This window comes from Oncorhynchus gorbuscha, linkage group LG03, assembly GCF_021184085.1.
Source record: "Oncorhynchus gorbuscha isolate QuinsamMale2020 ecotype Even-year linkage group LG03, OgorEven_v1.0, whole genome shotgun sequence".
NCBI classification, from domain to species: Eukaryota; Metazoa; Chordata; class Actinopteri; order Salmoniformes; family Salmonidae; genus Oncorhynchus; species Oncorhynchus gorbuscha.
Window position 1 is genome coordinate 57,752,278 of NC_060175.1, and position 23,159 is coordinate 57,775,436.

Genomic DNA, 23,159 nt, shown 5'->3' on the forward strand with positions numbered 1-23,159 from the left:
TTCTGAACATTCCTCAAACACCTTTTTTCCCTGCACTTGGGCTGTTGCATCGCATTCTCTATCACAACAGCTGCTCACCACTTGAATGTCATTTGGAAAATTCCTTCCTTGTAACGGCTTTCTTCCTGGGAAGGAGAGGCAGACCAAAACGCAGCGTGGTTAGAGTTCATGTTTTTAAATAAGAAAACTAAACATGAACAGAATACAAAACAATAAATGTGGCAAACCGGAAACAGTCCTAACTGGTGCAGAAAACACAAAGACAGGAAACAACCACCCACAAAACCCAACACAAAACAGGCTATCTAAATATGGTTCCCAATCAGAGACAATGACTAACACCTGCCTCTGATTGAGAACCATATCAGGCCAAACATAGAAATAGACACACTAGACACACAACATAGAATGCCCACCCGGCTCACGTCCTGACTAACACTAAAACAAGGAAAACACACAAGAACTAAGGTCAGAACATGACATTCCTTGACCAGATAATGTGAAAATATCAAGGCATAGCTAAATCAGCTGGACACCAAATGCTAATCCAACAAATATTATGCATAATTATAGACAAACCACATTAATGACTATCGATTTAGGGTTTAAGTATTAAGGTAAGTTGACTCTTTCATTTAGAAGCATTCAATTTTGCAATCACATTTATTGTTTTGGATTTGTGTCCCCATGAAAACTGTCTTCACCCAGTAACACAAGACACAAAATGTTATGTACATAGTTGCACTGCATTTCTTAGATCTCTATACAAAAAACTCCCTGACAGCTCGATCCAGGGTTCAAGTTCAAATTTAACTGATTAATGCTTAATATACTGTATGTTTTAGTTTTTATTGTATTTTTTATTTTACCTTTATTTAACCAGGTAGGCTAGTTGAGAACAAGTTCTCATTTACAACTGCGACCTGGCCAAGATAAAGCAAAGCAGTGCGACACGAAGAACAACACAGTTACACATGGAATAAACAAACATACAGAAAATAGTGTTATAATGACGACTTACACTCCCATAAACGTAGGAACATAAAAAATAATGTTTTTATGGAACACGATTTTAGACAAATCCGTTGTCGTAGAAATTCCCGCTAAGGACTCAAACTCAATGTATATGATCAATCTTTATTAACACGGCCGGAGAGGTTCACAATCTCAATCCAAGCTTGATGAAAACTCTCAAAAGGGCCTTTCAATCCTTGTATACCGCTACACAAACAAGTCATATAAGCATGATTTACATTATTCATTACTGCACGGCAAGCGGGACCGGAGCGCCAAGTCTAGGTCCAAGAGGCTTCTAAATAGCTTCTATCCCCAAGTCATAAGACTCCTGAACATCTAATCAAATGGCTACCCAGACTATTTGCATTGCCCCCCCCCCCCCTTTACTCTGCTGCCACTCTCTGTTATCTTTGCACAGTCACTTTAATAACTTTACCTACATGTATATATTACCTCCATTACCTCGACTAAACTGTGCCCCCCCCGCACATTGACTCTGTACCGGTACCCCCTTGATATAGCCTCGCTATTAAATTTGATTTGATTAGATTTAACTGACGAGGCTTCTTCTCTCAAACTTAGGACCTTGAAACGGAGATACTCCTTTTGGATCCCAGAGCAATGTTCTGGGGGTACTGCCAATTGGTCTGAGGAGGAGGTCAGAGTCACCTGCATGAACCAAGATAGAGTGAGAGGAGATGCTGTGTACAATTCAAGGCAATCTCTTTAGGCAACAACATTTTCCCTCACACCGTCAAGACACCAATGATGATAAAGGATAAACCTACAGTACCAGTCAAGAGTTTGGACACCTACTCATTCAAGGGTTTTTCTCTATTTTTACTATTTTCTACATTGTATAATTTTAGTGAAGACATCAAAACTATGAAATAACACAAATGGAATCATGTAGTAACCAAAAAAGTGTTAAACAAATCAAAATATATTTTAGATTTGAGTTTCTTCAAAGTAACCACCCTTTGCCTTGATGACAGCTTAGCAAACTCTTGGCATTCTCTCAACCAGCTTCACATGGAATGCTTTTCCAACAGTCTTTAAGGAGTTCCCACATATGCTGAAATCTTGTTGGCTGTTTTCCTTCACTCTGCGGTTCAAATCATCCCAAACCATCTCGATTGGATTGAGGTTGGGGGATTGCGGAGGCCACGTCATCTGATGCAGCACTCTATTTCTCTCCTTCTTGGTCAAAAAGCTCTTACACAGCCTGGAGGTGTGTTGGGTCATTGTCCGGTCGAAAAACAAATAGTCCCACTAAGTGCAAACCAGATGGGATGCCGTATCTCTGCAAAATGCTGTGGTAGCCATGCTGGTTAAGTATGCATTGAATTCCAAATAAATCACAGACAGTGTCATCAGCAAAGCACCCCCACACCATCACACCTCCTCCTCCATGCTTCATGGTGGGAACCACACATGCAGAGATCATCCGTTCACCTACTCTGTGTCTCACAAAGACACGACAGTTGGAACCAAAAATCTCAAATTTGGACTCATCAGACCAAAGGACAGATTTCCACCAGTCTAATGTCCATTGCCTGTGTTTCTTGCCCCAAGCAAGTCTCTTCTACTTATTGGTGTACCTTTAGTAGTGGTTTCTTTGAAGCAATTCGACCATGAAGGCCTGACTCAAGCAGTCACCTCTGAACAGTTGATGTTGAAATGTGTCTATTTCTTAAACTCTGTAAAGCATTTATTTGGGCTGCAATTTCTGAGGCTGGTAACTCTAATGAACTTGTCCTCTACAGCAGAGGTAACTCTGGGTCTTCCTTTCCTGTGGCTGGCCTCACTCATGCCAGTTTCATCATAGCGCTTGATGGTTTTTGGGACTGCAGTTGAAGAAACTTTTAAAGTTTGATCACCCTTATGGCCACCCTTATATCTTATTATAACAACATGAAACAAATTGACAGATTATTATCAATGAATTACGAAAATCTGTAACCAGTTGTCCAGTGTAGGAAATTCTCACTGGTAATCAGTGGCGATTTTAGCATGTACTGTACATTTTGATGGGGAAACAAAAAAAATAATTGAAGGATGCATGCCAGAAAAGCCACTACACAACACAACACATTAATTGCACTATAACAATGACAACAGACTGTTAGGACCTACATAAATCAGTCCCAACAGTAGAGTCCCAACAGCAGTCCCAACACCTTATCATTTCTACACCTGGCTATCATCAGAGCCTTGTCTCGCATTAAAACAGTTCCTTCAGCTTCATTTGGGGTGGCAAGTACCCTAGTGGTTCGAGCATTGGGGCAGTAACCGAAAGGTTGCTAGATCGAATCCCCAAGCTGACAAGGTAAAAATATGTAATTCTGCCCCTGAACAAGGCAGTTAACCCACTGTTCCTAGACAGTCATTGTAAATAAGAATTTGTTCTTAACATACTTGCCTAGTTAAATAAAAAAATTACTGCTTTTATAAAAAATATTTCTGACATGGCTGACTTACTTAAACAAATGTGGTTTCTACTGTCAATTGAGATGTACAAACTGTGGCATATGGGAACGACGTGCGGATAAGAGGCAATCCGTAATTTCTCTAAGACATCCTTGAGATGTTTCTACAACTTGATTGGAGTCCACATGTGGCAAATTCAATTGATTGGACATTATTTGGAAAGGCACACACCTGTCAATAAAAGATCCTAGTTGACAGTGCATGTCAGAGCAAAAACCAAACCATGAGGTTGAAGGAATTGTCTTTGGGTACCAAAACATTTCTGCAGCATTAAAGGTCCCCAAGAACACAGTGTCCTCCATCATTCTTAAATGGAAGAAGTTTGAAACCACCAAGACTCTTTCTGGAGCTGGCCGCCCGGCCAAACTGAGCAATCGGGGGAGAAGGGACTTGGTCAGGGAGGTGAGCAAGAATCTGTTGGTCACTCTGACGGAGCTCTAGAGATCATTTTTGGAGATGGGAGAACCTTCCAGAAGAACAACCATCTCTGCAGCACTCCACCAATCAGGCGTTTATGGTAGAGTGGCCGAATGAAGCCAACCCTCAGTAAAAGGCACATGACAGCCCGCTTGGAGTTTGCCAAAAGTCACCTAATGACTCTCGGACCATGAGAAACAAGATTCTCTGGTTTGATGAAAAAAATATTGAACTCTTTGGCCTGAATGCCAAGCATCACGTCTGGAGGAAACCTGTTTTTCAGAGGCAGGGACTGAGAGACTAGTCAGGATCGAGGGAAAGATGAACTGAGCACAGTACAGAAAGATCCTTGATGAAAACCTGCTCCAGGCACTCAGGACCTCAGACTGGGGTGACGGTTCACTTTCTGACATGACGACAACCCTAAGCACACAGCCAAGACAACGCAGGAGTGGCTTCGGGACAAGTCTCTGAATGTCCTTGAGTGGCCCAGCCAGAGCCCAGACTTGAACCAGATCTAACATATCTGGAAATACCTGAAAATAGCTATGCAGCAATGCTCCCCATACAACCTGACAGAGCTTGAGAAGATCTGCAGAGAATAATTGGAGAAACTCCCCAAATACAGCTGTGCCAGGCTTGTAGCGTCATACTCAAGAAGACTCGAGGCTGTAATTGCAGCTAAAGGTTTTCAACAAAGTACTGAGTAAAGTGGCTTCATCAATGTGCATTGATGATGTCTTCCCCACAGTGACTGTACGTACATACCCCAACCAGAAGCCATTGATTACAGGCAACATCCGCACTGAGCTAAAGGGTAGAGCTGCCACTTTCAAGGAGCGGGACTCTAACCCGGAAGCTTATAAGAAATCCTGCTATGCCCTCCGACAAGCCATCAAACAGGCAAAGCATCAGTACAGGACTAAGATCAAATTGTACTATACCCGCTCCAACACTTGTCGGATGTGGCAGGGCTTGCAAACCATTACAGACTTCAAAGAGAAGCACAGCCGACAGCTGTTTCTGTAGTGGAGCAGATTGAGAGTTTCAAGTTCCTTGGCATGCACATCATCAACAAACTAACATGGTCCAAGCACACCAAGATAGTTGAGAAGAGGGCACGACAAAACCTATTCTCCTCAGGAGAGAAAAAAAATATTTGACATGGGTCCTCAGATCCTCAAAAGGTTCTACAGCTGCACCATCAACAGCATCCTGACTGGTTACATCACTCCCCGGTATGGCAACTGCTCAGCCTCTGACTGCAAGGCACGATAGAGTGTAGTGCGTACGGCCCAGTACATCACCGAGGCCAAGCTTCCTGCCATCCAGGACCTCTATACCAAGCGGTGTCAGAGGAAGGCCCTAAAAATTGTTAAAGACTCCAGCCACCCTAGTCATAGACTGTTCTCTCTACTACCGACTGTTCTCTCTGCGGTACTAGAATGCCAAGTTAAGTCCAATAGGCTTACAAACAGCTTCTACCCCCAAGCCATAAGACTCCTGAACATCTAATCAAATGGTAATCCAGACATATTATCTCAATTACCTCAACTAACCGGTGCCCCGGCACATTGACTCTTTACCGGTACCCCTTGTTTTTACTGTTGCCTCGCTATTGTTATGTTACTGCTGCTCTTTAATTATTTGTTGATTTTCTTACTTTTTTAGGTATTTTCTTAAAACTGCATGGCTGGTTAATGGCATGTAAGTAAGCATTTCACTGTAAGGTTGTATTCGCTGCATGTGACAAATAACATTTGATTGGATTTGATTTTACTTATGTAAATGTGACATTTCGTTTTTTTTATACATTTGCTAATATATATATATTTTTTGCTTTGTCATTGGGATATTGTGTGTAGACTGATGAGAAAAAACAACAATTTAATCAATTTTAGAATAAGTCTGTAACTTAACAAAATGTGGAAAAAGTCAGAGGTCTGAGAACTTTCTGAAGGCGCTGTATGGTTTATTATGTGTAGGTCCCTGTGAGTCACATGTTGAATGCAAGAGTCATGACTTTACTTTGGCCTACAAGACTATTTGGTCTGTAAAGCTAAATCACATGTTAGATGGGTATAGTAGGATATACAGTGCCTTGCGAAAGTATTCGGCCCCCTTGAACTTTGCGACCTTTTGCCACATTTCAGGCTTCAAACATAAAGATATAAAACTGTATTTTTTTGTGAAGAATCAACAACAAGTGGGACAAAATCATGAAGTGGAACGACATTTATTGGATATTTCAAACTTTTTTAACAAATCAAAAACTGAAAAATTGGGCGTGCAAAATTATTCAGCCCCCTTAAGTTAATACTTTGTAGCGCCACCTTTTGCTGCGATTACAGCTGTAAGTTGCTTGGGGTATGTCTCTATCAGTTTCACATCGAGAGACTGAAATTTTATCCCATTCCTCCTTGCAAAACAGCTCGAGCTCAGTGAGGTTGGATGGAGAGCATTTGTGAACAGCAGTTTTCAGTTCTTTCCACAGATTCTCGATTGGATTCAGGTCTGGACTTTGACTTGGCCATTCTAACACCTGGATATGTTTATTTTTGAACCATTCCATTGTAGATTTTGCTTTATGTTTTGGATCATTGTCTTGTTGGAAGACAAATCTCCGTCCCAGTCTCAGGTCTTTTGCAGACTCCATCAGGTTTTCTTCCAGAATGGTCCTGTATTTGGCTCCATCCATCTTGCCATCAATTTGAACCATCTCCCCTGTCCCTGCTGAAGAAAAGCAGGCCCAAACCATGATGCTGCCACCACCATGTTTGACAGTGGGGATGGTGTGTTCAGGGTGTTGCTTTTACGCCAAACATAACGTTTTGCATTGTTGCCAAAAAGTTCCATTTTGGTTTCATCTGACCAGAGCACCTTCTTCCACATGTTTGGTGTGTCTCCCAGGTGGCTTGTGGCAAACTTTAAACAACACTTTTTATGGATATCTTTAAGAAATGGCTTTCTTCTTGCCACTCTTCCATAAAGGCCAGATTTGTGCAATATATGACTGATTGTTGTCCTATGGACAGAGTCTCCCACCTCAGCTGTAGATCTCTGCAGTTCATCCAGAGTGATCATGGGCCTCTTGGCTGCATCTCTGATCAGTCTTCTCCTTGTATGAGCTGAAAGTTTAGAGGGATGGCCAGGTCTTGGTAGATTTGCAGTGGTCTGATACTCCTTCCATTTCAATATTATTGCTTGCACAGTGCTCCTTGGGATGTTTAAAGCTTGAGAAATCTTTTTGTATCTAAATCCGGCTTTAAACTTCTTCACAACAGTCTCTCGGACCTGCCTGGTGTGTTCCTTGTTCTTCATGATGCTCTCTGCGCTTTTAACGGACCTCTGAGACTATCACAGTGCAGGTGCATTTATACGGAGACTTGATTACACACAGGTGGATTGTATTTATCATCATTAGTCATTTAGGTCAACATTGGATCATTCAGAGATAGATCCTCACTGAACTTCTGGAGAGAGTTTGCTGCACTGAAAGTAAAGGGGCTGAATAATTTTGCACGCCCAATTTTTCAGTTTTTGATTTGTTAAAAAAGTTTGAAATATCCAATAAATGTCGTTCCACTTCATGATTGTGTCCCACGTGTTGTTGATTCTTCACAAAAAAATACAGTTTTATATCTTTATGTTGGAAGCCTGAAATGTGGCAAAAGGTCGCAAAGTTCAAGGGGGCCGAATACTTTCGCAAGGCACTGTAAGATAGGCTTTTATAAATTAATGATGTTTTGGGTGCCCATTTTGGCCCACCTACATTTGAATGGATGTCTGCCTATGCCACTGCTTTTGTAGTTCACCCCTGGCTGAACATGTTGGGCAACATCAGGAAATAGCGTAGCATAAGCCACCCTAGCATGGTGGTGGTAAATTGTGTTTTATTAAGACAGTATGCATATTTTCCCCGTTTTTTCCACCGACAAGCCATTAAATCGATTTTCCTGTGTTTTGTATATTTTTCCACACTATGTGGTTGGAATAATTCTGTGACATTGACTAGGTAAACATTTTACGATTTCGGGTGTGTTCGTAAATTCAATCTGCAGTCTCAGAGTGTGCTCTGGGTGTTCCAGAGCGTTATCAGATTGTAAATTCAGAACGTTTCGCTCTTGGAGAGTTCAGAGCGCACACTGGACTCTCTGGGTGAGGAGTAGGGTTGATCTGAGCGTTCAACAGCAGTCAAGCATCCAAGCCAACTGCCTAATGTTGGCTAGCTACTTCCAGACACAATTGAGAGAACACCTCACTCTGACCATTTTACTTGCCGTAGCAGAGCTGGTTAGGCTGGTTTCATGTTATCCAGAGCGTTGGTGACTGTAAATGTGCTGCTAGCAAGAATTTATTACACTTTTTCCCCCACACGTTTACTGACACTGGCCATATTCAACGGGGCGCTAAGAGTGCTCTGAAATTTAACAAGGAAAAGTACAAAGTCTTTTTTTCAAGGGAGACCTGGCCAAGAAGGCAGCAACAATCAATACATTACATAATTATAACATACAACAATACAATATAACATTTTTAAAAGCATTTATACTCCTCTACAATAGTCTCCCATCAATATTTTTAATTCATTCAGTGGCACTAGCAGACCGGGTATGGTAACTGCTGGTGGTGAAGGCGACTAGACTACAGAGGTAAAGAGGGAGTTTACCCAAAAGGACTTTGTAGATGAACACATACCAATGTATCTTTCTGCGTATATAAAGTGTCCTGAATAAGCTTCTTTCTCGCCATAAGTGGGAAGCAAGCCTTATTACAAAACTTATTTAAACTTTGTCACAAGATTATCCACATGAACTTTAAAGGACAACTTGTCATCCAACCAAATACCTAGGTATTAGTAGGTTGACACTTTTTCAACGGGTAATCCACTAGATGTGACATTGCTAAAGTTCTCAATGCCCATTGAAACGCATAACGACTATACCACTTAGCTAAGAATGATTTGAATAATCAAGTCAATAAACGTTGGTTAGTTAGTTAGTTAGATAGCAGATAGTTAATATACTGCCTGGCAAGTTCGATGTATTAGTATCCAACTAATGTTATGTAACTGCTGTAATGCTATGCGGTTCGTAAGGATAGTGTTTCTAACAAATTGTTAGCCAACATAACGTGCAACATAACTTATTTGAAAAGTCATGCCTTTATTACATTGCTCAACATTTTCTTAACATTTGCCATTAGTTAGTTCAATGAATTTGTATTCGCTCTGGTCGGACTTCGGCTGCATATTTTCCACCATTTGCTTCAAATCTGAAAGCGTTGTGAAGCCACGCCCACTTTCGGATGAATTGCATTATGGGCCCTAAAAGTACAAAATAGGGCCCTCTGCATGTATACTCTGTATTTTGGTGAATTTAGTACAAAATCCGGGAACTTTTGACATACTAACTATATCCATACTATGACCAATATGACCAATAAGCATACTATATACTCAAATCACGTCACAAATAGTATGGTTAGTGCGGTAAGTATGAGTATTCCAACACAGCTTTGGTAAAAGGAATAATAGAGCCATCTTGTTGGTTGTTGTTTTGTAATATGTAAATAATGTAAAATGTAGGCTACAGAGACCAGTAGCCCTTATGGAAACTTGAAAATGTAAGGTTTTCAACCCATAGGAGTCAATTGTCAAATGTTCTCTGTATTCGCATAAATCAACAGCCTTGGGATGCTTCACGACGTTTTACAGGTTGAAAGGGGGCGTATACCTGAGGAGCAGGTGGGGACAATTTAGGAACTTTATTGGAGATTTCCAAGAGAAATCTGATGAGATTGTTTAAAATGATGAGATTGTTCAAAATGGTCACTTCATTTGTACAATTCCAGTGTGAAAGAACAGGCTCACATATTTGCGGTGGGCGGATAGAAAGTGACCAAATATACTAACTTTATGCCAACCAACTTCAAGAGATGTAGGTAGGCTACTACAGGCCACAGCCCCACTTTGGGGGGGAACATTAGACCAGCATCACAGAGACATTCTGGGACGGATCGAGCTCCACAGTAGATCGTCTGCATGGACTAGAGAGGGTATGGCTGCGCGAGCGAGACTATTTCATCTAGCCACAATTGTATTCCTGTTTTCGAACTACTACGCCGCCTCCCAGGCACCAGGCACCAATAAAGGAAACTCGGACAAATGCAACAATAAGGTAAACATGTTTTACATTTTCTTTTAAATCAGGGATTTCTGAAAAAGCTGCAGATAAACGTCGTGTCATGAGCGCGCGTCAAGTTCCAAGTCTCGTAACTTGCGGAGTTCTTCTCATGCTCAGTTTGGACATTTTCTTTAAACCTAGTTGTGGAAATGATAGGAATTATAGCTATTTATCCTAAAACATTTTGGGCGGAAGTTTTTTTTTTAAACAAATGAAGTGAACACTTCATGAAGTCAAAGCTTTGGTTGAAAGATATGTATATTCTACTTTACCTTTTTTCCCAGTCTAGTATACAGTGATATTTTATAATAATAGTCTCCCAATAAACCCACGAAGGATTTACATACAACCATGTTACCAGTGGTGGGAAAAGTACCCAATTGTCTTACTTGAGTAAAAGTAAAGAACTTGTTTTTAATTTATGGATAGGCAGGGGCACACTACAACGCGCAGACAATTTCCGAACGAAGTATTTGTGTTTAGTGAGTCCTCCAGGTCAGAGGCGCTAGGGATGACCAAGGATGTTCTCTTAATAAATGTGTGAATTTGACCATTTTCTTGTCCTGCTAAGCATTCAAAATGTAAAGAGTAATTTGTGGGTGTCAGGGAAAATTAATGGCGTAAAAAGGACATTATTTTCTTTAGGAAATGTAGTGAAGTCAAGTACAGATACTACTTAAGTAGTACTTTAAAGTGTTTTCACAGAAGTACTTTACACCTACAAAAACATGGAAAGGGGAAAAACGAATCTAACAAGTTGTGGACAGTTGGAAATGGCTATTAGTTGTATAAGGTGAAACTGTTGCAGTTGAGAAGTGGTGTGTGTCTCCGATCCACTGTCTCCAAAAAGGTGTTGACCTTAGTACAGTCCCATTTCACTGCCAATTGTCATGATAATGTTGTGACAGTAGACATGGCACAGGGGGTGTTAGGGACCTATTATTTTAGAGGGGGCATGAAGAATAATGATTAGAGAATAATCATTATGCCTATTTCTGTGTAAAAATAAATAAATAATATTAGTTCAAAAATTGCCAAGAAACATTCAAAGTCCTTAATTTTCTGGGTTGACTGACCATGTCTTAAAGTAATGATGCACGGTCGTTTTCTCTTTGCTTATTTGAGCTGTTCTTGCCATAATATGGACTTGGTATTTTACTAAATAGGGCTATCACAATACAACTGATTGGCTGAAATGCATTTTGAAGGAAAGAAATTCCACAAATTCAATTTAACAAAAATGTATCATGTTAAAAAAATGCTTTTTAGAGCTTTCTCATCGACTGCACAAACCGTCATTCTGTAATGTCAGCCAAACTATGAAACATATTCATTTGCAAGTGATGGACAGTTGAAGAATCTAACTTTTTCATAATGGATATATCTGGGAATTGCATCCTAGGTTTCAGCGGAAGTCTGGAGGAAAAATGCAATCAACACATTTATATATAACAGGTCATGTGTCCCCAATGGCATCCTATTCCCTATATAGTACCCAACTTTTGGCACAGAGAAAGTAGTGCACTATAAAAGGAATAAGGTTCCATTTGGGACGTAGGGCAGGTGAAATCACCCCTTTGGTTTCCTTTTGTGCTTACAACCACAAAGTCCCGCCATACTACATGGGACAATGAGATAGTTGTTTGAAGAGGGTCCCTGTCGTACCTCTATGGGCCGGTTAAAATGTTTAAAAACATAGCAGAGAACTCAACACACACTGTAACGTTTCTCTGAACTAAATTAAATCGGGGAAATGCATTAGTCTATTTTGAAGAGTACACGGTCCACACATAATGTGTATTTTGTTGGCATAAAATAAATGTTCTGATTGTTATTTGGAAGACTGCTGCCCAATTGTTTCAATGGTCTGCTGTACTTTCTATTATGTGGACAGCCATGCGATCAGAGGCAACAATAACATTGATAGAGGCAATAGCACTAATCACAATACGACTCTGTTTTCGGTTCCTTGTTGTGAATAGACTCCAAAAGACAAAACCATAAAACAAGATGTCAATTTGTGTCTGATGTATGAGAAAAGACCGAATTGCGAATCCCCGGAGTGTAACCCTACATTAGTGTGTTTTGCACCCATCGTCAATGTCCCTATTATTCCTAGTCATGCCTTGATTTACAGTGTCAAAGGGATGGAAAGAAAAAAGACAATGTTTTACAATGTCTCCAGACGTACACAAACAGTGGCCTGGCCAAGTCTTTTATTGTGGTGGCTTTGGGATCTCTTACCAGCCCTGGCTTGACTGCACATGTGGGACACATGTTTCCTTCACTTTGTCTTTGTTAATCACAAACTCTCAAAAGAAATAACCCCCTCTTGTTCTCTCTTTTCTTATGTTTGTAACATCTGGCTGCAGATGAATGATGTCGGGGAGGGAGGTGCATTTTCTTCATAGTGTTGATGGTGTTGGTGTGTGGAGGGAGAGTGAATTTGTAAGAGGGAGAGTGTGTTTTCATGCTGAAATTTGTTCTGTGTATTTTTTTTATTTAACCTTTTGTTTAACCAGGTAGGCCAGTTGAGAGCAAGTTCTAATTTTAAAACTGTGACCTGGCCAATATAAAGTAAATCAGTGTGACACAGAGTTGCACATGGAAACTGTGTGTGCGCCATGCTCGCACCTGTGTGTGTGCATTGTGGTAACAAGGTTTAGAGTTATTCCTCTCTGCCTCCTTGAGGGAGCATTGAAAACCACCCAACCAACTCGTATCCTTGGAGGCAGTTTTGTGTATGTTCTGTGGGAAAGTTCCTGGTTGGCTAGCTCTGAATCGGGACAGAGCCATTGCCCCGGAGCTTTTCTCAGTGAGGAGGCCTGGGCCTTTCAGATGCATGACTGCCTGCCTTTGACAGGGAGGGAATCCTGCTCCCAGGGAAGAATGGCTGCTTGGCCCTGGTAAACGGGAGGTATGTTAAAAGTGAATTAAAAGTCCAGTGTGTCTGTCCACCCTACCAGGGTGCACTGCATTGTTGATGGGCTGGTCAGAAGCTAGCTTTATGAATGAACCCGTGCAAGAAATGAATAAATAATGAAATGTTCAGAGTTAGAAATAAGTTTTGCTTTTGTGTGGAATTGTTTTATCTAATTAGATTTTGTACAAACGTGCGCAGCCGCGTGCACACACACACACCCACGCACTTTCAATGACTGGCCGTGTCCGAATACCCATATTATCGTTTTAAATACTATGCGAAAAAATGTTTTATAGTATGTGAAATTTGGAAAATAGTACTCTGAATGTGTCATCTAATGCGCGATTGCGTTTGGTACAGCGCGTAAATGTATCTGATTTATCAGCTGTAGTCAAACACCCAAGTCGGGAAAGACTAGTGACTTCTACTAGCTCAAATGCTGAATTAGTATGCAGTTTAAGTATGTAGTACGCTAGTATGAGTATTCAGATACAGTGACTGTATGAGTCTGACAGACTGAAGTCATTACCACCAATTATCCAATCTTTCCTCTTTACCTCATCAGTGATCTGCTACCCGGGGCACTTCCTACTTCCTGCCAAAGGCTCAGAGCCCAGAATGAAATTATACAGTGGTCTCTTCAAAAGCTCCAGAGTCAGACATCTCTATGAAGTTACGATACAAGGTACTCGCCTGTGTTTCAATATGACCCGACTGACCAGTAATTTAATTATGACTACTGTGACACAACGGCCCAGACCCACAAAGTGAGATTACACAGTGCTCCCTTCAAATGAAACCCCACCTCTTTAAGGAATACCTAGGATAGGATAAAGTAATCCTTCTCACCCCCCTTAAAATATTTAGATGCACTATTGTAAAGTGGTTGTTCCACTGGATGTCATAAGGTGAATGCACCAATTTGTAAGTCGCTCTGGATAAGAGCGTCTGCTAAATGACTTAAATGTAATGTAAATGTAAATGCTAAAGAAACACAAGGTACATTCCGGTGTTCATTGTTACTCCTCAGTAGTTATTTTATGACTACCACCATACAATGTGGGCAGCCATAGAGGTTAGGGTGCTCCATATAGTATTTTGTTACCTTGTGTTGCCGTAGGAAGAGTTACTGCACTTTATGTTGTGTTGGTTTGGTTGCTCTATCCACCATTTTAGTTGTTTTTCTTTCATGGAGTTGAACAAGTAAATATAATTTATGCATTTATTTGATTAGGGAAGAGACAAACGTGTATGCACATTAGTTTCTATTTCGCCCTGTCTTAATCATTCTTTCACACCCCCCCCCACAGCTTAATGTGGGCCCTCACATTTTTCAACGTGTTTTGTTTGACAAAAGGATAGATTTGGAGTGCGAGAAACTTGGATTTTTCGGCATGTACATATGCAGGATGCTACACTCCACAGCATGGCCTTCGCTCCAGATCAAAACTCCAAACCTACAACCTAATTTTGACAAATTTAACCAGAGAAGTTACTGCTTCCAAGTTTTATTTTTGCAAGCTATACGGAGGGTGCTCTAGTCAGCAAACAGCAGAGACCTGACAACACCATTCTAACCTGGAACTGAGCCAGATACAAGTTCAATTAGCACTACGGTGTGAAGTAAAAAGGTATTTGGGCCCAACAAGTGTGAGTCTTTGAAGTGTCCTCTGAAGCCCCTTTCTGCTGTTCAAAGACCATTCACTGGCAATTTCAACAAGAGATCTGCCTCCAGAAATAAAAGCTTCTCTCAAGTGGGTGGGACACCTACTCCCGTTCCCTGCTGCACTTTTAGGATTCTACCTGGCGATCTGTTCACCGTCTGGCCTATCTCCCCGTCTGGTACAGGTACCTCCACCACACTCACCCGAGCTTTCACTCACTTCCAGCACACACACACTGTTGGGGCGAGTGACTCTGAACTTACGATGCCTAGCTCCAAGTCGTGTGTGTGTGTGTGTGTGTGTGTACACTTTTTCCCCCCTTTTTTTTCTTGTGCATTTTGCAATTTGCCTCATGACTCCTGCATACTTTGACTACAAACCTTCTTTACCCAACCGTGGGACAGACTGTTTGTTCCCACACTCGGGACTCTGACTCTCTCTATTGGTTACAGACTTTTGGCCTCCACTTCCTATTCTAACCACCTCTCGCCGGCTTTGTATGTATATTGTATGTTACCTGATGAAATTGCTGTACAATATGATCTTGTTTCCATCTGATGCACATTCAAATGTCATAAATCTGCACTGCAGAGTTCTCCTTGTCCTATGCCGTGCCTTGATTATATTACTGTTGATGATATCTGGAAATGGGCCAGGGTGTACATGCACATCTACTATTGCTAGCCCCAATTCTGACTTGTGCTCTGTTATCTGCTTCACTGATTTCTGCTCTTGTAAAAGCCTGTGTTTTCTGCACGTTAACACTGGAAGCTTATTACCTAAAATGGATCAATTGAAAGTGTGGGTTCACAGCTCCAATCCAGATGTGTTGGTCATTACTGAGACGTGGTTAAGAGTGTTTTGGATACTGATGTTAACCTTTCTGGTTATAACCTTTTTCGACAAGACAGATCTTCCAAAGGTGGAGGAGTGGCAATCTTTACCAAGGATCACCTTCAATGCACGGTTGTTTCCACCAAGTCTGTCCCCAAACAATTTGATTTGCTGGTTTTAAGCTTTGAACTTTCTAATAGCACCCAGCAACAGTCAACAAAGAGCTATCGTCCTCCACCAGCACTGGCCTGTACACTACCTGCCCTAAGCTCTCTCCTGGCCCCTTACACGAAGTCTGAATTTGTCCTGCTAGGTGACCTAAACTGGAACATGCTTAAACCACCTGACCAAGTCCTAAAGCAATGGGACTCTCTAAATCTTTCTGATTTATCACCAATCCCACAAGGTATGACTCCAACCACCCAGAAAAGGCTACTCTCCTCGACATTATCCTCACAAATAATCCTGACGGTTATCAGTCTGGTGTTTTCTTTATTGACCTTAGTGATCACAGTTTTACAGCCTGTGTTCGTAATGGCTGCTCAGTGAAATTACCTGTCCTGATTTGTCATCGACACTTGCTAAAAAACTTTAAGGAGCATGCCACCCTTCATGTACTGGCCTCTGTAAAATGGTATAGAATCAGCTTGATCCCCTCTGTCAAAGACACGCAAATGACACGTAAATGTTTCTGAAAGACATTAAACCAGTTTTTGCTTTGGGGTATTGTGCATTTTTTACAATTCAATTTTAGAACAAGGCTGTAAAGCAAGATGTAAATAGTTTTTATTTTATTTTCAGTGGTATTAACACGCCCTCATAAAGAAAATGAGAATTAAAAACAGGTTCAGCCCCTGGTTTGACCATGATCTTGCAGTTACTCTACCTCAAGAATTGCATTTGGCGAATGGCTCGGCACACGCATACTCAGGTGACTAGCTCGCATTCAGGCAAATGAGAAATAAGTGCACTCAAACTATCCAGAAGGCCAAAGTTAGTTACTTTAAAGAGCAGTTCTCTCTGGGTCTAACCCCAAGAAGTTCTGGAAAATTGTCAAATTCCTGGAGAATAAACCCTCCTTCTCACAGCTGCCCATGTCCCTTAATATTGATGTGGTTGTTACTGTCAAGAAGTACATGGCTGAGCTCTTTAATCACCACTTCATTAAGTCAGGATTCCTATTTAACTCAGCCATGCCTCCTTGCCCGTCCAACATTTCCTCATCTCCCACCCCTTTTAATGCGACTATGCCCGATGCTTCTCCCTCTTTCCCCCCTGCCCCGCTACAGAGTCCGAGGTTCTAAAGGAGCTCCTTATACCCAAAATAACATCTCTTTAAGGTTGCTGCCCCTATCATCGCCAAGCCTATCTCCAATGTTTTTAACCTGTCTCTCCTTCCTGGGGAGGTTCCCATTGCTTGGAAAGCAGCCACAGTTCATCCTTTATTTAAAAGGGGGAGAGCAAGCGGATCCTAACTGTTAATAGACCCATTTCAATTTCCCCTGTTTATCAAAAGTTTGGGAAACTTGTCAACTGACTAGTTTTCTTGATGTCTATAGTTTTCTCTCTATGCAATCTGGTTTCCACTCAGGTTATGGATGTGTCACTGCAACCTTAAATTGTCACCATTGCCATAGATTCTAAGCAATATTGTGTTGCTATTTTTGACTTGGCCAAAACTTTTGATACGTTAGACCATTCCATTCCTTAGGTCCGGCTAAGGTGAATTGATGTCTCTGAGGGGTCTTTGGCCTGGTTTGCTAACTACCCCTCTCAGAGTGCAGTGTATAAAGTCTGAAAATCACGATGTCACAAAGGGAGTACCCCAAGGCTCTATCCTAGGCCCCACACTCTTCTCAATTTACATCAACAACATAGCTCAGGCAGTAGGAAGCTCTCTCATCCATTTATATGCAGATCGTCTTATATTCAGCTGGCCCCTCCCTGGATTTTGTGATAAATGCTCTACAACAAGGCTTTCTCTACCCTTAACCTTGTTCTGAACACCTCCAAAACAGGTCATGTGGTTTGGTAAGAACGCCCCTCTTCCCACAGGTGTTAATTACTACTTCTGAGGGTTTAGAGCTTGAGGCTAGAGGTCGACCGATTAATCGGAATGGCCGATTTAATTAGGGCCGATTTCAAGTTTTCATAACAATCGGAAATCTGTATATCTTTTTTTTTTTACACCTTTTGTTTATTTATTTAACTAGGCAAGTCAGTTAAGAACACATTATTATTTTCAATGATGGCCTAGAAACGGTGGGTTAACTGCCTCGTTCAGGGGCAGAACTACAGATTTTCACCTTGTCGGCTCGGGGGATCCAGTCTTGCAACCTTACAGTTAACTAGTCCAACGCAATAACGACCTGCCTCTCTCTCCTTGCACTCCACAAGGAGACTGCCTGTTACGTAAATGCAGTAAGCCAAGGTAAGTTAGCAGTTGCTAGGGACTCTCCTGGAAGAAGCTAGCTAGCTTACAAAGAATAACAACAAAAAATATCTAGTTAACAGAAGAAAGGAAGACAAAATAAGGACAAAAGAAGGACAGAAGAAAAAGGAAAAGAAAGATGACAACAAAGTGAAACAGTCAGCACTTCTATTGCAACTTCGTATTTCGTCGTCCTAACGTAGTCTACACTGCTATCTGCCCAGCAGCTAGCCAGCTAGCAAACGTCCACCGTCTACCGAATAGCAGCACTGTAGAAACTATTACACTCAACTGAACGACTTGATTAGTGTAGTGTTAGCTAGCTACATAGTTGTCTTTGCTGTCTTCGTATCCAAGATAATTGTGTAGTTTAGAGCGTGTAGTCTTAGAGTGATTATCTTAATTTACCGAGGTTAGCTAGCCAGCTATTTGTCTTCCTTAACGTAGGAGACACTGCTAGCTAGCCAACAGCTAGCCAACGTCTACTGAATAGAACTTCCGCACTCAACAACCCGGTCGCATTCCGCTTCGCTCCACAGGTAGTATCACATTTTTCATTTCATTTCATTACAGCACAACGGTTTGATTTGTTTGATCGTAGCTAGCTACATAGCTAGCTACATAGCCGTCTGTGTATCAAAGATAATTGTGTAGTCTAGAGCGATTTTCTAGGTTAGCTAGCCAGCTATTGTCGTTCTTTTAACGCAACGTAACGTAATCAACACTGCTAGCTAGCCAGCTAGCCCCGAATAGCAGCACTGTAGAAACTACTACACTCAACGGAACGACTTGATTAGTGTAGTGTCAACAACGCAGCCACTGTCAGCTAGCCTACAAAGTCAACAACGCAGCCACTGCCAGCTAGCCTACTTCAGCAGTACTGTATCATTTTTAATAATTTTAGTCAATAAGATTCTTGCTACGTAAGCTTAACTTTCTGAACATTCGAGACGTGTAGTCCACTTGTCATTCCAATCTCCTTGCATTAGCGTAGCCTCTTCTGTAGCCTGTCAACTATGTGCCTGTCTATCCCTGTTCTCTCCTCTCTGCACAGACCATACAAACGCTCCACACCGCGTGGCCGCTGCCACCCTAATCTGGTGGTCCCAGCGCGCACGACCCACGTGGAGTTCCAGGTCTCCGGTAGCCTCTGGAACTGCCGATCTGCAGCCAACAAGGCAGAGTTCATCTCAGCCTATGCCTCCCTCCAGTCCCTCGACTTCTTGGCACTGACAGAAACATGGATCACCACAGATAACACTGCTACTCCTACTGCTCTCTCTTCGTCCGCCCACGTGTTCTCGCACACCCCGAGAGCTTCTGGTCAGCGGGGTGGTGGCATAGGGATCCTTATCTCTCCCATGTGGTCATTCTCTCTTTCTCCCCTTACCCATCTGTCTATCGCCTCCTTTGAATTTCATGCTGTCACAGTTACCAGCCCTTTCAAGCTTAACATCCTTATCATTTATCGCCCTCCAGGTCCCCTCGGAGAGTTCATCAATGAGCTTGATGCCTTGATAAGCTCCTTTCCTGAGGACGGCTCACCTCTCACAGTTCTGGGCGACTTTAACCTCCCCACGTCTACCTTTGACTCATTCCTCTCTGCCTCCTTCTTTCCACTCCTCTCCTCTTTTGACCTCACCCTCTCACCTTCCCCCCCTACTCACAAGGCCGGCAATACGCTCGACCTCATCTTTACTAGATGCTGTTCTTCCACTAACCTCATTGCAACTCCCCTCCAAGTCTCCGACCACTACCTTGTATCCTTTTCCCTCTCGCTCTCATCCAACACTTCCCACACTGCCCCTACTCGGATGGTATCGCGCCGTCCCAACCTTCGCTCTCTCTCCCCCGCTACTCTCTCCTCTTCCATCCTATCATCTCTTCCCTCTGCTCAAACCTTCTCCAACCTATCTCCTGATTCTGCCTCCTCAACCCTCCTCTCCTCCCTTTCTGCATCCTTTGACTCTCTATGTCCCCTATCTTCCAGGCCGGCTCGGTCCTCCCCTCCCGCTCCGTGGCTTGACGACTCAATGCGAGCTCACAGAACAGGGCTCCGGAAGGCCGAGCGGAAATGGAGGAAAACTCGCCTCCCTGCGGACCTGGCATCCTTTCACTCCCTCCTCTCTACATTTTCCTCCTCTGTCTCTGCTGCTAAAGCCACTTTCTACCACTCTAAATTCCAAGCATCTGCCTCTAACCCTAGGAAGCTCTTTGCCACATTCTCCTCCCTCCTGAATCCTCCTCCCCCCTCCTCCCTCTCTGCAGATGACTTCGTCAACCATTTTGAAAAGAAGATCGACGACATCCGATCCTCGTTTGCTAAGTCAAACAACACCGCTGGTTCTGCTCACACTGCCCTACCCTGTGCTCTGACCTCTTTCTCCCTCTCTCTCCAGATGAAATCTCGCGTCTTGTGACGGCCGGCCGCCCAACAACCTGCCCGCTCGACCCTATCCCCTCCTCTCTTCTCCAGACCATTTCCGGAGACCTTCTCCCTTACCTCACCTCGCTCATCAACTTATCCCTGACCGCTGGCTACGTCCCTTCCGTCTTCAAGAGAGCGAGAGTTGCACCCCTTCTGAAAAAACCTACACTCGATCCCTCCGATGTCAACAACTACAGACCAGTATCCCTTCTTTCTTTTCTCTCCAAAACTCTTGAACGTGCCGTCCTTGGTCAGCTCTCCCGCTATCTCTCTCAGAATGACCTTCTTGATCCAAATCAGTCAGGTTTCAAGACTAGTCATTCAACTGAGACTGCTCTTCTCTGTATCACGGAGGCGCTCCGCACCGCTAAAGCTAACTCTCTCTCCTCTGCTCTCATCCTTCTAGACCTATCGGCTGCCTTCGATACTGTGAACCATCAGATCCTCCTCTCCACCCTCTCCGAGTTGGGCATCTCCGGCGCGGCCCACGCTTGGATTGCGTCCTACCTGACAGGTCGCTCCTACCAGGTGGCGTGGCGAGAATCTGTCTCCTCACCACGCGCTCTCACCACTGGTGTCCCCCAGGGCTCTGTTCTAGGCCCTCTCCTATTCTCGCTATACACCAAGTCACTTGGCTCTGTCATAACCTCACATGGTCTCTCCTATCATTGCTATGCAGACGACACACAATTAATCTTCTCCTTTCCCCCTTCTGATGACCAGGTGGCGAATGGCATCTCTGCATGTCTGGCAGACATATCAGTGTGGATGACGGATCACCACCTCAAGCTGAACTTCGGCAAGACGGAGCTGCTCTTCCTCCCGGGGAAGGACTGCCCGTTCCATGATCTCGCCATCACGGTTGACAACTCCATTGTGTCCTCCTCCCAGAGCGCTAAGAACCTTGGCCTGATCCTGGACAACAAACTGTCGTTCTCAACTAACATCAAGGCGGTGGCCCGTTCCTGTAGGTTCATGCTCTACAACATCCGCAGAGTACGACCCTGCCTCACACAGGAAGCGGCGCAGGTCCTAATCCAGGCACTTGTCATCTCCCGTCTGGATTACTGCAACTCGCTGTTGGCTGGGCTCCCTGCCTGTGCCATTAAACCCCTACAACTCATCCAGAACGCCGCAGCCCGTCTAGTGTTCAACCTTCCCAAGTTCTCTCACGTCACCCCGCTCCTCCGCTCGCTCCACTGGCTTCCAGTTGAAGCTCGCATCCGCTACAAGACCATGGTGCTTGCCTACGGAGCTGTGAGGGGAACGGCACCTCAGTACCTCCAGGCTCTGATCAGGCCCTACACCCAAATAAGGGCACTGCGTTCATCCACCTCTGGCCTGCTCGCCTCCCTACCACTGAGGAAGTACAGTTCCCGCTCAGCTCAGTCAAAACTGTTCGCTGCTCTGGCTCCCCAATGGTGGAACAAACTCCCTCACGACGCCAGGACAGCGGAGTCAATCACCACCTTCCGGAGACACCTGAAACCCCACCTCTTTAAGGAATACCTAGGATAGGATAAAGTAATCCTTCTCACCCCCCCCCCCCTTAAAATATTTAGATGCACTATTGTAAAGTGGTTGTACCACTGGATGTCATAAGGTGAATGCACCAATTTGTAAGTCGCTCTGGATAAGAGCGTCTGCTAAATGACTTAAATGTAATGTAAATGTAAATGTAAGTTGCTAGCTAGTTTTTTTTTACAAGTGTAATGCTATCATAATCACTAGTTAACTACACGTGGTTGATTTTACTAGATATTATCTAGCGTGTCCTGCGTTGCATATAATCTGACTGAGCATACAAGTATCTGACTGAGCGGTGGTAGGCAGACACGTAAACATGAATTCAAACGGCACTCTCGTGCGTTTTGCCAGCAGCTCTTCATTGTGTGTCAAGCATTGTGCGGTTTATGACTTCAAGCCTATCAACTCCCGAGATGAGGCTGTTGTAATCGAAGTGAAATAGCTGGCTAGTTAGCGCTCGCTAATAGTGTTTCAAACTTCGCTCACTCTGAGCCTTGGGGTGGTTGTTTCTGTTGCTCTGCATGGGTAACGCTGCTTCGATGTGGTAGCTGTTGTCGTTATGTTGCTGGTTCGAGCCCAGGGAGGAGTGAGGAGTGAGGAGAGGGACGGAAGCTGTACTGTTACACTGGCAATACTAAAGTGACTATAAGAACATTCAATAGTCAACCGTTAATTAAATACAAAATGGTATAGAGGGAAATAGTCCTATAATTCCTATAATGACTACAACCTAAATCTTCTTACCTGGGAATATTGAAGACTCGTGTTAAAAGGAACCACCAGCTTTCATATGTTCTCATGTTCTGAGCAAGGAACTGAAACGTTAGCTTTCTTACATGGCACATATTGCACTTTTTCTTTCTGTCCCTGTCCACTGTGAATACCAAGGGGTCAGCTCTGCCTCTCTGGCCCTGTCTGCTGGTCAGGACATGGGGTTAGCAACCGTCCTCTACAGGCACGTGTGGTGTGACTGCTAACGTCAACTGTGCAGAAGCTCCCTAAATCCATTTAACATGGAGAGGAGGGGAGAGAAGAGACTGTGTGTGGTTTCAAAGCTGTAAAAGCCATCAGCTTAGCAGAGAAGCCTGACAAAGAAGTCAAGCTTTCATGGAAGGATAGGACTGTGTCTGGTAAAGTCATGAGTGTTAAAAGCATGTGTTCACTTGCACTTGGCATCCCCCCTCCTGAGGGTAGTTGGTGCATTCTTCACTGCCACAGATTTGTCTCTTGCGGATACCAAGGA

At 43.2% G+C, this 23,159-nt stretch overlaps 1 protein-coding gene across 1 annotated transcript in view; it reads left to right on the forward strand.

The window, feature by feature from the left end:
- Window positions 1–9,685: 9,685 nt before the first annotated feature.
- The window catches only part of LOC124031624 (interleukin-17 receptor D-like), a 58,429-nt gene continuing 44,955 nt past the window's right edge, over window positions 9,686–23,159 (forward strand). Inside the window, exon 1 of the mRNA XM_046343098.1 lies at window positions 9,686–10,103. Within this exon, the coding sequence (XP_046199054.1) occupies window positions 9,984–10,103 (120 nt within the window). The 5' untranslated portion in view covers window positions 9,686–9,983. The remainder of the gene's footprint in view (window positions 10,104–23,159) is intronic.